Genomic DNA, 17,502 nt, shown 5'->3' on the forward strand with positions numbered 1-17,502 from the left:
AATGAACAGAATAGGCAAAGATTTTATATACTGTGATATCTACTGGTTTTATAAAATTACTAACATTTATTGTTAATAATGTTAAGCAACAACAAAAAAAAAGTTACCTCTTGAGTTACTGTCACAATTAGAAGAGCTGTTGCTAAGATGAAGATGTAAGAGGTCTGTTTTTCCGTTGGTAAAAACATGATGTTGATGGATGTCATTTTTATACGGAAAAGTATTCGGATAATCATGAAATGTGCAACTTTCATGTTTATGGACAAGCAAAAGAATAGAGTTGAAATAAATAATATTTTAAAAAGTAAAAAAAAGTCCCACCTTATTAAAACAAATATAGTAAAACCTTAAGGTAATAGGGGTATTCATATTAATTTAATACTTGTTTTCATCTTGCTGTGGACACATTCAAAACAACATGTACCTAAATAGCATTACGGATTTAAAAGAAACAGCCAAATCTGATTTACCTACAAAATTTCAAATGAAAGTTTCTTTTTAAAAATATTCTGAAGTAAGTTTGTTTCTTTATATTCTTTTCTTTTAGAATTAATTAATTTATTTTTATTTTTTTATTAAATTTATTGGGTTGACATTGGTTAATAAAATTATATAGATTTCAAGTGTATAATTCTATCACCCACCATCTGTACATTGCATTGTGTGTTCACCACTGAAAATCATATCTCCTTCTGTCACCATACATTCTTTCTAAAAATGGAGTTAAGTTATTTTTCAAGCTCAGTGAAGTCTTGATGAAATTAAAGTTTTATTAATTAAATAAACTCTTTTCTTTGTTCATCAATGAATTATAAGAGTTCAAAAGCCATATGTGGTATTCATGTTTCATTTTTTAAATAATGTTCACCATATACAATCAGTTACAAATAACATTTTCTATGAATTGAATATTATTATTTAATAATATCTGATATCATATAAACTCTACACAGTAACATCATAAAAACTCATGAATTATGCTTAACTAAAAAGGTCTTCTTGTGTCATTCATGTGGACACCTCCAAAACCAAGAAGCAAAAGAATTGTCAAACCATGATCAGGAACTTTCTCTGCATTCATGGAGGTCAAAACGAAGATTTTCAATAAGATATATAAAAGAATCACATTAGAGAGAAGAAATATCATTCATTTCCTTAGGGATATAGTAGTCTAGTCTTATTTAATGACTAGAAGGTTGTCTCCTGCCTTTTTTCATAATGTCAAGTGTCAAAAGCACATCTTCTGCTAGATATGTGGTCCAAACAGGGGCTTTCAGGTCTGAGAGCATCACTTAGGCCCATTGCTAATCTAAACTGCTGACAGGGGCCTAAACTGATCTGAACATGTAAACAAAGAACTTGCGAAGAGGCTACTTAATAGGAACTTCATTCTGCTGTTTAGCCCATTTAATACCTTGTAGTCAAAACATCTGAAATCCTAGCTAAAGTTTCAACAGCAAAGGGAACTTGGAGTAATTTTTAACATTACTAACAAATACAGCTAAATATAATTTCTCATTTGGAAATGACAAAATTCTATTTTAAAAAGTTGCAAAGTGAACCATTATATTTCATTTATTTATCACACAGTAAAATCTACCCAGAAAGTAATCTAAAGTTTGGAACTAACTCTCAAACTAATCATTACTATACCTAGTTTTATTTACATTTCATAGCAAACTGAAGTAAGGAAAATCCAAAGAGTATCTTTGGAGAAAAGAAGAAAGCTCGTATGAAATATATCAGCCTTGGTCAGCTGTTTGAAATAATAACAATTGCTAAATTCAGAAGCATTTGTTAAATAATCCAGATATCAGGTAAGAGTATAAACATATTGTTATAGACAGTTTTCTGATTATATTGAATGTTGACAAATATTAGCAGTATTGTACACAAATTTAAACATGGCTTTAGTAAAATATAACATATTAAAATCACTTGTTTTTCAAATCATGAATTTCTCATTTAAAGAGACAATTGATTTTTTTTGTTTTTTTTTTTTTTGATAAGTATCAAAATCAAATTAGAAAGATCTTACCTTTGCTGACTATCTGCATCGGCTAATTCAACTTTGTAAGGCACAATGTTTTCTGGTTCTTTAAATTCCTCTTCATAAGTCTTATTAAATACATGTTGTATGATATTAGTATTTTCAATAAATGTATTATACATTAACCAGCTAATTTGCAGATGACAATTTTCTTTCTACAAATAATGTCATGAACTCTCGGCCTATATGCCATAAAACATATGCTCTAGGAGAACCCAACAAATTCAACAGATATTTGTTGAGGACACTTACACTTTCAATCATTTTATCACCACTATCACACTCAGAACCAATAATAACAATTTATGTTTATTAAGAGCCAAATAGATGATTAGTGACTAAGATGTTTTTAATTCTCTGGCCAGCATGTTATAAGCCTACTCTATGCATCAACAATTTAATAAAAAGCATGCACACACACACACACACACACACACACACACGTATGTATGCATGCATATACAGGTATATATAGAGAGAGACACATATATATACACCTGTATATACATATTTATTTGTTACATATTACACACACACACACACACACACACACACAGCAGAAGCTATCAACCTACAGAAGCAAATAGTATTTAAAGAGGTACTTCCTACATTCTAGTATTTTTATTTGACAACCAAGGAATATAAATATTGAGGAAAAGTGGTATATTCAGCTACCACATGGCTGAAAAGTCAGAAATATATTGAGTTGGTCACAACTTAAACTTTCAGTGTGGAGATCTAGCTAGTTCTGACTAGCCCTAGCTTTAGCTGATTCTCCTTATTGTCTTGAGATTTGTATTTAAACTATTATTATATTATATCCCTTAAATCTTCATACTATTTTTTTCTTTAAATAGAAAATATTGAATGGCATTCAAAAGCTAAATGTATAAAAATTTTATTAGATACTATATAATGAGATTAATCTTTGTTTAAAAGTCTCAAAATATGAAGAACTAAATGAAACAAAGTATATCTCCATAAGTTAAATGAGTAAAATGTCTTTTCATCTCCCATACTACAGGCTTCAAAAAAAAATGATACAAATATCAACTCAGAAATTTACTGTTACATCAAAACAAACTGTTTTATACTATCAGCATATTTAAATTTAAGCACTTCTAAATTTCCTATTAAAATATATTGAATTATGAAAGAAATGTTGAAAATAATATACAGTTGTAACTATAGGTTATAAATTTTCTGTTTCTTAAGTAATACAAGTGGTCATTGTGCACTTACATTATCCAGTTCAACTATTTTTAGAGATGGTTCAGGTCTCTCTATGCTTAATTCTTCTACTGGCAGAAAAAGAGTTGGACATTGTACTTTGGTCTCCTCAACTAAGAAATAAAATTAGAAAATAATATCATCAAAGAACATACCTTACCTGAGAATTTCCTATCTTCAAATAACATAGCCAACAATAAAAGAATGATGCTCTCCTTTGTATCCAAACAAATAGTCAATTTCCCTAGGTCAAGTAATATACGCATTTTCTTAACACTCAATTAAAAAAAAAAAACTATTTAAACTAGGACAAGGTAAATCTAGAGAGAAGAAAGCAAGAAAGAAGAGTGTGCCTGATTTTTTTCATTTAAAATTATTGGGGCGATAGTGATTAATAAAATCAAATAAGTTTCAAGCATAGATTCAACAGTATGTCATGTATACATTAAATTGTATGTTCACCACCCAAAGTTATATTTCCTTCTGTCCCCCAATATTTGTCCCATTTTACACCTATCTACCTTCTTCCTCCTACCTCCCCCCTTGCCCACTTCCCTCTGATAACCACTAATCCACTGTCATGTTCATAAATCTGTTTGTTTGTCATAGCTGCATTATTCACCATGGCCAAGACATGAACACAACTAAATTGTCCTACAGTGGATGATTGGATAAAGAAGATGTGCTACATATATAAAATGGAATATTATAGATCCATGAGAAAAGATGAAATACTGCTATTTGCGACAACATGAAAGGATCTTGAGATAATCATGCTACGCGAAATAAGTGTGCATGATTTTGATCTGGAAACAAAGGATACACAGTCCGGTAGAGAATGATACAGTAAAGAAAACCAAAAGCAGATGCTGGTTAATACTTACTATATATAACTTTAAATAAAATTTGAAAATATCTAATGAGGGCTAAACTAACCACCACTATGTTCATCATTTTCATCCTGAGAACACCGTGCCTCACTAGTGGTTGTACACTGAGGAGTGACTGTATCTGGTAGCATGTTTCGAAGTTGCTCCTGTGGAGTTCTACAAAACAAGAAAGAAGCAATTAAAAGACTAAAATACATTATCTAAAACTTTCCAGACAAGATCTTGATTTATGTCACAAACGAGTGAGTCTACAAAATTAATAATAAAACCATAGCTGTACCTCTAATTCACAGAAGAAAAGTGCAATTGCATAACGGAATCTTAATCACTAAAATAATTTTGTAAATCAAATTAGCATCACACAAGACTTTTTAATTGCATATCCTACTGTTTTTCGTTTAGGATGAAAAGAAAAATTATGATAGAAGCCGATGTTCTTGCAAAAGCCACATGAAGTCCATTAAACATATCACACTATTTAAAAAGCTAATTTATGAATGTGTGTTTTGTCTCACCAAGCCAGTAGGGTGAAAAATAGGCTCCCATGATATGAATGTGAAATGTCCTGACTATGGCATCTATCACCCAATTAGCAATAAGGTTTGATGTGACTCAAACCTTATTGCTAATTGAAGGCAAGGAAGCACAGGGATTCTCAGAGGTCAAGAGTGTACAACTGGTTCTAGAGGATATTCCCAAATTATTGGGGAGCTGGTCATTTTTTAAACATAAATAGAAGTAGCTACAGCCTTTCTAGATCATGCTAGTTCATGAGATCCTCACATAAAGGTCAAGGCTTTCTCAATGATATTAGTAGGTAACATTGATACAAAACTTAAAATGTACCAGGACATGTTCTAAATAATTTAGGGTATTAAACTCAATAGAAGCACTCAATAGGCATTAGTGTAATATTAATTTTACAGATAAAGCAACTGAGGCATAAATAAGTACACCAACTTATTCAAAGTCATTCAAGTAGTAATGCAGAAGAGAAACTTGAACCCAAGGCATCTGCCTCCCCAAGCCCATGTTTATAACTATTACTATATATTGTCACTCTCGTAATTTGCAATGGCATTAAAAATTTGATAATTTCCTAGCAATCTATGGCTACGTGCATTTTTCCAAAATATGTAAGGCATATATCAGAACACTCCAAATATGTTATTCAGATTTGTCTTAACAAATTTGATAAGCATGCCATCTTATACTCACAATTTAATTAAATGATAGAAAATATTAAAAAGTAAAGGTCAAGTTTATTCCTAGGTATTTATTCCTTTTGTTGCAATTGCAAAAACAACTGTATTTTCAATTTTTTCTGAAATTTCATTGCTATTATATAGCAACACAATAAATTTTTGTACATTGATTTTGTATTCTGCAACTTTACTATATTTGTATATTGTTTCTAATAGTTTTTGGTGGAGTCTTTACATTTTTCAGTATAGAGAATCATGTCATCTGAAAAAAAAAAAGTGACAACTTGACTTCATTCCCAATTTGGATACCTTTTATCTCTTCCTATTGCCTGATGGCTCTAGCTAGGATTTCCAATACCATATTGAAAAAGAGTGGTGGGAGCGGGCATCCTTGTCTTGTTCCTGATCTTAGAAAAAAAAGCTTTCTGTTTCTCACCATTAAGTAGAATATTAGCTCAGGGTTTGTCATACATGGCCTTTATTATGTTGAGGTACATTCCTTCTATATGTAGTTTTTTAAGTGTTTTAATCATGAATTGATCCTGTATCTTCTCCAATATTTTTTCTGCATCTATTGAAATGATTATATGATTTTTACCCTTCATTTTGTTTATGTGGTGTATCATATTGATCAATTTACATATGTTGAACCATCCTTGCTTGTGCACCTAGAATGAATCCCACTTGATTGTGACATTAATCTTTTTAATGTATTGTTGTTTTCAACTTGTTAGTATTTTTGTTTAGGATTTTTACATCTATATTCATCAGAGATATTTGTTTGTCGTTTTCTTTTTGTGGAGTTCTCCTTACCAGGTTTTGGGATTAGGGTAATGTTGGCCTCAAAAAATGAGTTAGGAATAAAATTAAAAAGCATGTGAAGAACCTATAAACTGAAAACTACAAGACATTATTTTTTAAAAAATCGAATGAGACACAAAGAAATGAAAAGGTATTTCATGTTCTTAGCCTGGAAGAATCAATATAGCTAAAATGTCCATATACCCAAATCAATGTACAGATTTAATGCAATCCCCATCGAAATTCCAATGGCATTTTTTAGAAAAAAAAATCATCAGATTTGTGTGGAAGCACCAAAGATCCTGAATAGCCAAAGCAATCCTGAGAAAAAAAGAGCAAGGCCAGAAGTAACATACTGCCTGATTTCAAATTATACTACAAAGAACAATGAAACAGAATAGAGAGCCCATAAATAAACTCACACATATATGGGCAAATAATTTTTGACAAAGAAGCAGAAAACACTCAGTGGAGAATAGAAAGCCTCTTTATTAAATGGTACTGGGAAAATTGGACAGCCACATGCAAAAGAATGAAACTAGACTTCTTTCTGTCATCATACACCAAAATTAACTCAAAATATATCAAAGACCTCAATTTAAGACCTAATACACTAAATCGCATAGGAGAAAACATAGGTACTAAACTCATCGACATTGATTTTTAGGTCTATCTGGGGTTGAGTTGAGGAATCAGTATTTTAAAAACTTTCCTTGGATGCTTCTGAGGTTCAACTAGAATTGAGAATTAAAAGTAATGAAAATAGCAGGGGAATTGTAGTGGGAATACCATCTAATTGCTACTATCTACTCTTAAAATACTCTATCCAAATATTTTGCTACCGTTCACAAAACTCTTCTAGCATTTAATAGATCCACTGGAGATATTAAGATAGCTATTAAGATTTGTCAACACGTATGTATTGGATACACATAAAAAACACACACACACAAAAAATGTTACTAACCCAATGAGAAAAAAAAATACAAAAACAAAATAGAATGGAACATATATTTATAAACCTATTAGAAAATATGACAATCATAGGCAAAAAATAAAATGTTAACTGTGATCAATGTTATCAACATGAGAAACTCTTTTGAAGTATAGCATCAGAAATTGTGTAATCAATTTATAATCACAAACTTGTAAATTGCCAATGGATTGCCCTATACTAGCATCTATAATTAAAACATAAAGAATTGACTCAAAAAATGATTACTGTTAAAAAATAACTGTGTACATAAGACCCTAGTGAATATGTTCACTAATCATTATTCTAATAAGGAAATTTGCCAACATTCATTATTTAGTATAGCTCAGGACTTCATAAAGCTTGTAGTACGTGTCCAAGCACAAATGTTATTAAATGGTCATTTAATAACAAAATGGTGCTTCTTTTATTTATAAGAAACTCCAAGTAAAAGGCATTGAAAGGCAACCAAGAAAAAGATAAGTGACCTTCAGACTACTTTTATGTAGAAAGAGGCTATAACAGGTACACACCACTGAGTTTTACACCTGAAGAACTGTTAAAAGCATCATACTTTAAAAAAGATATAGACAAATTAAACAGTAATTACATAGGAATAACCAGAATAGGATATGAACTTCAGACTCTGCCATATAAACCACAATGGGATACTATTACACACTGATTAAAATGACTATCAAAAAACAAAAACAAACAAACAACAAAACCCCTGAAAATACCGGGCACTGGCAAGAATGGAGAGCAACTAGAATTCTCATAGAGTGCAGGAAGAAATGTAAAACTATACAGCAGTTGGGCAGATTTTCCGTAAAGATAAAATATGCACTCACCATACAACCTAGCCATCCTAGTCCCAGGTATTTACACAAGAAATCAAAAGCTTATATTCAAACAAAAACCTATATACAAATGTTTAGAACAGGTTTAGTCATAATTACAAAAAACTGAAAATCAGCAGGCTATTTTTCAATAGAGGAGTAAACTGTGTATCGTGATGATAAAATAGTACTCCACAATAAAAAGGAATGGATTTTGATTTACTTAAGAATGTGCATGAATCTTAATTTTTTTTTTTTTTTTTTTTTTTTTTTTTTTTGCTAAATGAAGGACACAAAAGGCTACATATTGTATGATTTCACTTATGTGACATTCAGAAAAAGGCAAATGTATAAGGATGGAAACAGACCAATGGTTGCCATAGGTTGGGGAAGAAGAGTTGACTACAAAGGGGGAGCACAGGAAATTTGGGGGTATAGAACAGTGCTGTTTAGCACTGTGGTAAACACATGACTCCAGGCATTGGTAAAAATCCACAGAACTATACACAAGTTTGTGTCAGCCAAATTTTTAAAAGTACTCAATGAATGGTAAAACTATTCAAAGGAGGTGGGAAAGAAATGAGTGCAATGGCCTAAGCAACTTTGGAAAACAAGGTTTTGATTGATGACTGCTCAGAAAGGAAAGGGGAGAACTTCGAAAAAGCCTCAGTCTCCTTAGAGAATACCTGAGTACTCCCGAAGAATGTCAGTAGAAATATAGATGGTAAATGTCATTCTGATGAGGTCTCAGATGGAAATCAAGAACATGTCATTAGACAATGGAAGAAAAGCAATTTTTGTTAATAAATTGGCAAAGAACTTAGTTAATTGTGTTTCCATCCTGGTGTTTTATAGAGGTGAATTTGTGAGCACTGAAATTATATATGTAGCTGAAGTAACTTCTAAGCAAAGTGTTGAAGGAGAGTGTCCTGGTTTCTCTTGACTGTTAATAGTAAAATATGAGAAGAGAGGAATAATTTAAAGATCTATTTATTAATCAAAAGCACAGCAAAACTTTAAAATTTAAAACATTTTTTAGCCTATCCATAATGGAAAAAAAAAAAAAAATAAGAGAGCCTATTTAGTAAAGAACAAGAAGTATATGGCCAAAGGATCAGCCACCTCAACAGAAGTCAAGGCCTACTGTCCAACACATGAAAGACCGGCCCCAGAGGAGATTCAGAAATCAGCAGAACTATCCCTTCCATCACAGAGCTAGAGACTTCCAGACCAACGTGGAGAGCCCATTAGGGCAATGCTCAGGGAAACTGTAGGGACAATGCTACCCCTGTGACCCCAGGCTGGAAGAGCCACATGATTCCAGCACAGGGGCATCATAAGCATGTGGCCCAGCACAGAGCTGTCATAGGAATGGGGCACCACAGCCTTAGGGGCCAACCTCTGCTTAGCAAAGCGACTGGGGGCTGGAATGCTGCCTCACTGTGTCCAGAAGAAGAGACTCCTGTTCTAGTGTGTCTAGAAGTTGAGACCTCCATCCTGTTGGGTCTGGAGGGCAAAGCATCAAAGGAGAGGATAATTCTCAAGATTTAAGGTCTAACAGAATTTTCCCTGTTGGGACCTGTTATTCCTTTTCTTCTTTCCTATTTCTCCCTTTTAGAATGGGAATATCTATTCTATGTCTCCATTGTATTTTGGAAGCACATAACACATTTGATTTTAGAGGTTCACAGTTAGAGATCAATTTGCCTCAGAATTATTCATATATTGAGTCTCACCCATATCTGATTTAGATGATATGTAGATAAGAATTTGGACTTTAGACTTTGGAGCTGATGCTGAAATGAGTTAAGACTTTTGGGGCTACTGAGATGAAATAAACATATTTTGCATGTGGATAGGATGACTTTTGACAGGGCAGGAGTGGAAAGTTCTGTTCTGAATGTTTGTGTTCCCACAAAATATTTATGTCGCAATCCTTCTCCCCAAAGTGATGGTTGGGGTCTTTGAGAGGTGATTTAGTCATGGAGCTAGAGCCCTCATGAATGGGTTAGTGCCCTTATAGGAGACACCAGAGAAAGAACTGTCGCCCCTTCTGTATGTAAGGACACAGTGAAAAGATTGCCATCTAAGAACCAGAAAGCTGGCTCTCTCCAGACACTGAATCTGTTTGCACCTTTATATTGAATTTCCCAGCCATAAGAACTGTGAAAAATAAATGTTTAGTAATATGTAGTGTTAAACTCTTAAACAATTTATGAAATGGTGCATCTAATAATATGTCTTAGAATAAAATATATCTGAATACTATTAATAAAATTATGAAATTAAAGCTTTAATTAACTTAAAAGTAGGTTCTGAAAAGTATACTCAAAAGTTTTGCGAATGTAAAAATCTGAGAGCAATACCTTTTCAAAGTAATCTTTCTTTTATTATTTTATTTTGCTATTATTCTTAAATTCTAAACCATATTTGTTCCTTTTTTCCCACATATACATTTCCATTTATCAGGAAAAACTCAATTAATTATGCATCACATACATACATGGAACTAAAATTTTCATTAGAACACTATAAGCTTCATGGAGATTTAATATAGCTTTGAGATTATTTATGCAAACAGGAACCACACATAAAATTGCTACGCAAAAAGCATCAAAAAGTAAAAAATATAAATAGCTTTTATATTTATTAATAATGCAAAAATTCAAAAAATACCTTCTGTACTTTTTAAGCCATAATTTTTCCATATAGGATATACTGTCTTCTTTAAATTCAATATTAATTAAATTTGGTTCTCTCCAAACTTTCAAGTTAGTTTGTACCTCACATTCTTCCAATGAGTCTATAAAAATAAACATAATATGCATAGTTAGTTACATAATCTATAAATTAACACAACTTCTCTCAAGAAACAGAATTCACTGCTTTTAAGGCAAATATGCTTTGATAGTTATCTATATAATCAAGAGTTCTAGGTTTAAATAATGCAAAAATGTTATATTTTGGTGATTTATTTAATGCCTATATAGACAGTTTTTTCCCAATAATCCCTGGAAATGAATCTTATGATTCACAAGGTTTTTTTTAAAAGCAACTAATTATTTTAAATGCTAATGAACATACAAATATGTTCATTATATATGCTATAAGCACAAATACACATAAAGGTATGGATTAAAGCCACTGAAAACAGTACTTGCACATTATAGGGAATAGAAAATAAATAACTTAGAATGGCACCTGGAGAAGAAAACTGGCCTCATTAATTTTATCTACATGGCTTAAGATGTTCTTAAAGTACTAAGTAAGTTAAAGCCACTATTCAGAGATATTTAAAACCGATGGAGAACTCCGGGAAAGAAAGCAGTGTAAACCAAGAGTTACTCATCTCTCCATCCTCCTAGATTTTACTTCTCTCTCTAAATTGACCATCATAGTTGGAAGAGAAAAATATGAAGCAGTAAAGATGAGGAAATTATTTTTTTATAGAATCTGAAACTAGAGATTAGTCTCAACCTTATACTGTAGCCTTAATAAAGAGCTTCCAGAAACAGTTAAACACCAGCAATAGAAATAAATCAAAAGAGTTTAAGTCATCCCACTACTATAATTCCCAAAGAAAAAAGAGTGTTGAAAAAAGCAACTGGAGGAAGTTCTGAGAAGCACCGCCAGAACACTTTAAACTGAAAGGGCAAGAGTTAAGATGTAAGTAAGTCATGGGAAAAAGATCCCTCCGCTATGAGCCTCCCTTTCTATTGTAAACAAAAATATTTCTTGACAAGAGAAGCTGAAATAATAAATGAGAACTCACTTTTTTTTCCTGTATAGGTCATAGAGAAGAGCCTCTCTATGCTTGAGAGATAACCCCCAAATCTAGAAGGGTGATGAGAAGGCAGTAAAGCAGCTGGTCGATGGTTCATTCTTCTCCCACTACCAATGGCTCATTCCCAGAAAATAAAAAATGACGGATAACCTGGGTTCCTTTCCTTGTGAATATAATTGATAACTGGAACTTCTGGCAAATAGATTAGTGATATTTGCTAGAGGGAGTATCTTTAGCTATGTAATGCATTTAGTGTGTTATAGTCCTTGTTTAGAACTGCATATAGAAAACAAATCTAGAACACACTGATTTATGAGGCATGTCTCCCTGAAAGAATGCCATGTAAGCTATGTAACTTAGGTTTTGGTTCAATCCCTTGTTTCATGGTCCACTAGCTACTTTTGGTGAGAATCTGTGTGAGAGGTTCCATCATTCATATTCATGGCATGACGGGTATTTTCCTTAATAGACACCACAAAGTCTTAAAAGTGAAAATATACCTGAGGTATGTGAGGAACAGGAGGCCAGTGTAGTTGAAACAGAACAAGCCAGGGGGAAAGTAACAGAAGATGAGATTGAAGAGAGAATGGACTTTGGAACACTGGGAACCTTCCAGGCCATTATAAGTACTTGCCTTTCACACAGAAGGAAATGAGACTTTATAGTAGATTAAAATGAAATTGAGTTAGAAATCAGTAACAGAAATAGAAAACTTGGAAATTCAAAGCACATTACTAAGGCAAATGGCCAAGAAACAGGAAAAGATACTCAATATCATTTATAATGAGGAGCACAAATTAAGATATGCAATTTTATCTCTATCAGAGTAGCAAAAATTTTAAATCTGACAATTTAAGTGTTGATGATAATGAGAAGAAATCAAACCTATAATACATTGCAGGTGGGAATGTAAACTGAATGCTTTGGTAAATAATTCAGCTTTAGCTGGTACAGTTAAAGACATGCACACCTTAGGACCCAGCTACATCACTCTCAGGAATAGAAAAACCAAATATGTGTACACATGTGTCCCAAGAGACCTGTACAAAAACATCCATAACAGTATTGGTTGTGATGGCAAAAATAAGAATCAACCCAAACGACCATCTACAGTTGAGCAGGTAAATGGTGCTATATTAACATAACAGAAGACTATTAAGCAGTAGAAATGAATGAAATAACAATTATAGGTAAATATCAGTAATTAATATTGAGTGAAATAATCAAATTGCAAAAGAATACATATACTAGCTTCCACCTACATAATGTTAAAATATGTGCAATCTTAACATTGTTGTTTAGAGATACACACATGCAGTAAACTGCAAGAAAATCAATGGAATGAAAAACATACAAAATTTGGTCTTGTGATAATCTCTTAGAGAGAAGGAAAGAGAAAACAGGCACACATTGTTTTGTTTTATCCATACACTATATAAGTTTTACAAATGTTCCTTTGCATCTACTTTATTTTAGGAAAATGAAAATATCTACAAACATATTCAAATAATACACATGCACAAATAATTACATATGTATATATATGAAATACCCTAGGGCAAAAAAATTACAAATGATATCAACAAAAGTGTCTTCATCTTAATAATTTCTCCACAGCACCACACTGTTGACCTTGGATCCTCCATAGTTTTTATAATCATGCACTTTACCAACTTTCCACTTACATCTATGCCACTCTTATCTTCTCCGTAGGCTTGCCTTTCCAGGCCACTAATTATTATTCCTCTCTAGCCTATTGTGCTAGAACGTTCTCCCCTGTTCTGTAAGGTCCGGCCGCACCCATCTACCTTCAGCTCCTCTAACACAATGCACTCTCCATCATGGAGCTTCTGCACATGCCATTTTCTTTCGGTCCCCACTCTCCAACTCATTTTCTAGACCTCAGATCAAATCTTAGTTTCTTAGAATCCTTATTCTGATTAGATGTATCTCAGAGTCCTGACAAGAAAAGAAAATCTAATGGGGTAATTTGAAGGTTAAATGATGGGACTAAGTTATAATCACGTGTTAAGGTTAGTGGAATAAGTGATGTGATAACACCAAGAGACTAAAAATAGCGGAAAGCTGTTACAAATCCTAGGTTTGAGAGGACGAAGTAAGAGAACTGTTGTAAAAAGTCTTTGAAAGTGATAGCAATGGAAGAGAGTTCATCTAACTGATGCTAACAACACAGGTGGCGAATGCGGTCACTGCGAAATCGCAGCACATCGAGGAGAGGGGGAGTAAATACCTCTACCACTTCCTTCTCGCCATCCAATGTCCTCTTAGTGTCCCCAATTGGCCAAACGCAACCAGAAGCCAGAGAACAAGTGCTGCAGTCTCTAAACCATAGAGATCAACCTTTAGGGTCACAAAATAGGTCAGAAATGGAAGAGAATGGATCTAGAAAGACAGGGTGCACTTATTTTGAAACTAAACAACTGTTTCTCTCTCTCCCCCATCCCCTGGAAAAGAAAAAGAAAAAGAAAAAGAAAATCATGTCTGAAGCAAATGGAAAACACAAAACAAAGTTCTATAGACACTTTGTATCATAGGGAGATTTAAATTTGGTGACACTCCCAAGTGAAATCTAGTCAAAATGTTAGATACCAGTAGTATATATCATATAAGGGAGCAGGAAAAGGAGAGGAGAAAAAAAATAATTACTCAACATAAAACATAGCTACTATGGTCTTCATTTTTGTAGCTGGTTTTGAAGCCTAAGTCGATTTAATTACCATCATTTCATTCTTTTACAACTCATTCCATGTTCACATTACTGTATGTCAATATCTTTTTACCTGGTGGAGTAACTCAAATCTTCATTACCAAAGGGTCCAAGACAATACAAGCCCTCTTTTCATTGGGTTGCTAGATTTTCCCAATGAACATTATTACTGAACACAGAAAAATTAATAAGTGTACTATCAAATGCTTTCCAGATGAAGTCTATCTTTTCTTTTTGAGTAATAATAATCCAATTGTTCTTTGGTTCTTGTGCTCAAACAACATGATCATACAGTGACTCTTCCTATTAATTCAGTGAGCCACAAAATGCCAGTGAGTAGTCTTGGCTTCCTATTTAATGGACACATGGATAAACTTTCATGTAATATACAGCACCCTGTAGGAAAAGCACCTCAACTTCACAAAATTTTGTTTCTCAGCCAGAATCCATACTGAACCTTCAGCAGGCCATTCCACGAAACTGTAAAGCTGGCTGCTTCTGGATAACACTACATATGGTAAGACCAGTGAATTCCATGGGTATGAGCCCAGTGCTATACTACTTTCATAATAAAATGAATATCTTGGTCTGAGATAATGTCATGTGAGATACCATGGTAATAAATAAGGTTTCTGCTGGCAGGCACACTACTGGCAGAGAAGACAAATACATATATGAAACATGTGGCTTTTCTCAGGATGACAAATGGTCCATCCATGGTAGAAAGGATACAGTATAATCATCCTATAACAGATACTCCCTGTTCACCAAATCCTCTCAGCACCATGCCATCAACTTGGTGGGTAAGCATTATCTTCTGTGCAGTATCAAGACCATCAAGGTCTTTTTAACATTTTAATATAAAATTTCTTTCTTTACATGCTTCACAGACTCATGTGTACAAATTGACAAAATGCTGCAACTTCTTCAGTGTGTGGTAATTTTCACCTGATGAAGGCATTGCACTTTTCCATCAAGCTTATGTGAGTCATTGGATCAATACTTTTTTTTTTTTTTCCAATTCTTTCGCCTCCACTTGACTATAAGTCCCAGAATAGATTGTGGCTGCTTTTGCACATCACTTTCCCACACAACATAAAATATGTACTCATCATTTGTTGAAACAATGATTGTGAGAGGAATGTTTTATATCCTTAATATTTAAAACATTATTCGTATCTAAATTGACAAAGAGTAAGTACAAAATATATCTTAAAAAACTAAAATAGCCAATATTATTTTATAAGTGACTGGTGAAAAGCCAGCTATAAAATGATAAACATTTACATTCATCAAATTGGCTTAAGTTAAAGAATTAGAAAATATGGGGAAGTAGTCATCTCACACATTGTTAGTGGGCATATAGCTAAGTCATTTATTTAGAAGACAATTTGACAATATTAATCAAAGTTTCATAAAATAAATCAACACTGACTCAACATCTGAATATTTATTTATTTATTTGTTTATTTATTTATTTGTATTTTTTTCCTCGTCTACTTCCCCCCTGCCCCCTACTCCCTACCCTCTGGTAAAAATGTATTTTAAGATAATTGTACAAGTACACAAATAGCTAAGACTTTCATCATAACTTCATTTATACTAATGAGAATTAGAAACAAATTATCCATTTATAAAGGTCTGATTAAGTAAATAATGGCAAAAAGAACACTATGCAAAAGTTATAAATGATGATGTATTCATTTGGAAAGTTGTCTCTGACAGAATCTAAGTGAAAAAGTTAACAAATAAGATAGAGTGTTACCTCATTTAGTCTTGTATTCATGTGTGTGTGGGTGCATTTGTGTGTATGTGTATCTCTATTGAAAAATGTGTCCCAACATATTAAAATTGGTTATCTCTAGATTGCAGAACTGGGTTATTTATATTTTCTTCTTGGTAACTTTTCTGTTATAACCAAATCATTTAAAATAATCATATTATTCATATAATATAGTTATTCCTACTATGAAAGACAAAGCTTGTAATTGGTTTCAGACTTCTTTTATCTAATCTGATTTAATTTATTAAGTCAGATTAAATACTTTAAATACTATGTCTTTCAAAGTGGAAAATCAAAATGATATTTATGTGGAAAACAGTCTCAGAGTAGAAAAGTAAAAAATACATCAAATATAGAATTTAAAGTAAAAGCACATAAAAACATAACCAATGAAAGCTATATTGAGGTATATACTAAAAAGAGAATACACAAATAAAGTCTTGGAAAAATTAATGAAATTAATGTGGCATAAAGAAGTGTAGGAAAAATATTTGAAAAAGAGAAAATAATTTAGTAAAAAATCCAATTCTAATTGGGAAGATGATATGTGATACCTTGATGCTAGAAATTATACTGTGTTATAAAGGAGAAATAAAGAAGAAAACCTTCAATGAAAAAGAATGAAATAAAAATAAAATCAGACTCTGTCAACTAAAATACATTATTAAAATTTATTATCTAACATTTTGTTTTCAATGAAAAGCAATTGGAAGTCTCTACAAGATTCTGAGTAATAAAATTAATAAATCACATATTTTTAAAAGTACAATTTTCCCCAGAGATTCTGGGAAACTCGAAGCAAAGATATCTTATACTTCAGTCATCTAGTTCTTCAATGTCTAGAAAATGGGTGTGAAAATCATCAAGGAAAAATAAAAACAAGCATTTCTTCAAAAGGAAAGAAAAACAAAAGACAAATCAATTCTTCCCCTAAAGAACTGAAAAATATTTTTCAAGACACACAAAAAATTATTTACTTCTCTACCTCATAGATCCTCCTGTTTCATGTGTTGTAACTACAGTTTCTTAAGAAATAATTGTCCTGACAAAAACTTTCTGCTAGGAGAGGGGGAGCTGAAAGAAACCAATCCTCTATTCATTTGACAGCCTGAATTTACATAGGAAAAAACACAAATATCCCCAATGCCTAACTCAGGAGTTCTATAAATATTAAACCAATAACCAATTATCATACAGTGAATACTCTTTTGAGGAGTTG

General features: G+C 32.5%; 1 protein-coding gene across 3 annotated transcripts in view; it reads right to left on the reverse strand.

Moving 5' to 3' along the window:
* The window catches only part of ZBBX (zinc finger B-box domain containing), a 93,630-nt gene that overhangs the window by 24,867 nt on the left and 51,261 nt on the right, over window positions 1–17,502 (reverse strand). For all 3 annotated transcript variants that reach the window (XM_016128428.2, XM_016128427.2, XM_016128429.2), the window contains exons 10-14: window positions 10,665–10,791; window positions 4,217–4,326; window positions 3,293–3,393; window positions 2,039–2,118; window positions 108–247 (exon numbers count right to left, since the gene is read on the reverse strand). In XM_016128428.2, the coding sequence (XP_015983914.2) occupies window positions 108–247; window positions 2,039–2,118; window positions 3,293–3,393; window positions 4,217–4,326; window positions 10,665–10,791 (558 nt within the window). The remainder of the gene's footprint in view (window positions 1–107; window positions 248–2,038; window positions 2,119–3,292; window positions 3,394–4,216; window positions 4,327–10,664; window positions 10,792–17,502) is intronic.

This window comes from Rousettus aegyptiacus, unplaced genomic scaffold, assembly GCF_014176215.1.
Source record: "Rousettus aegyptiacus isolate mRouAeg1 unplaced genomic scaffold, mRouAeg1.p scaffold_m13_p_4, whole genome shotgun sequence".
In the NCBI taxonomy this organism is placed as follows: Eukaryota; Metazoa; Chordata; class Mammalia; order Chiroptera; family Pteropodidae; genus Rousettus; species Rousettus aegyptiacus.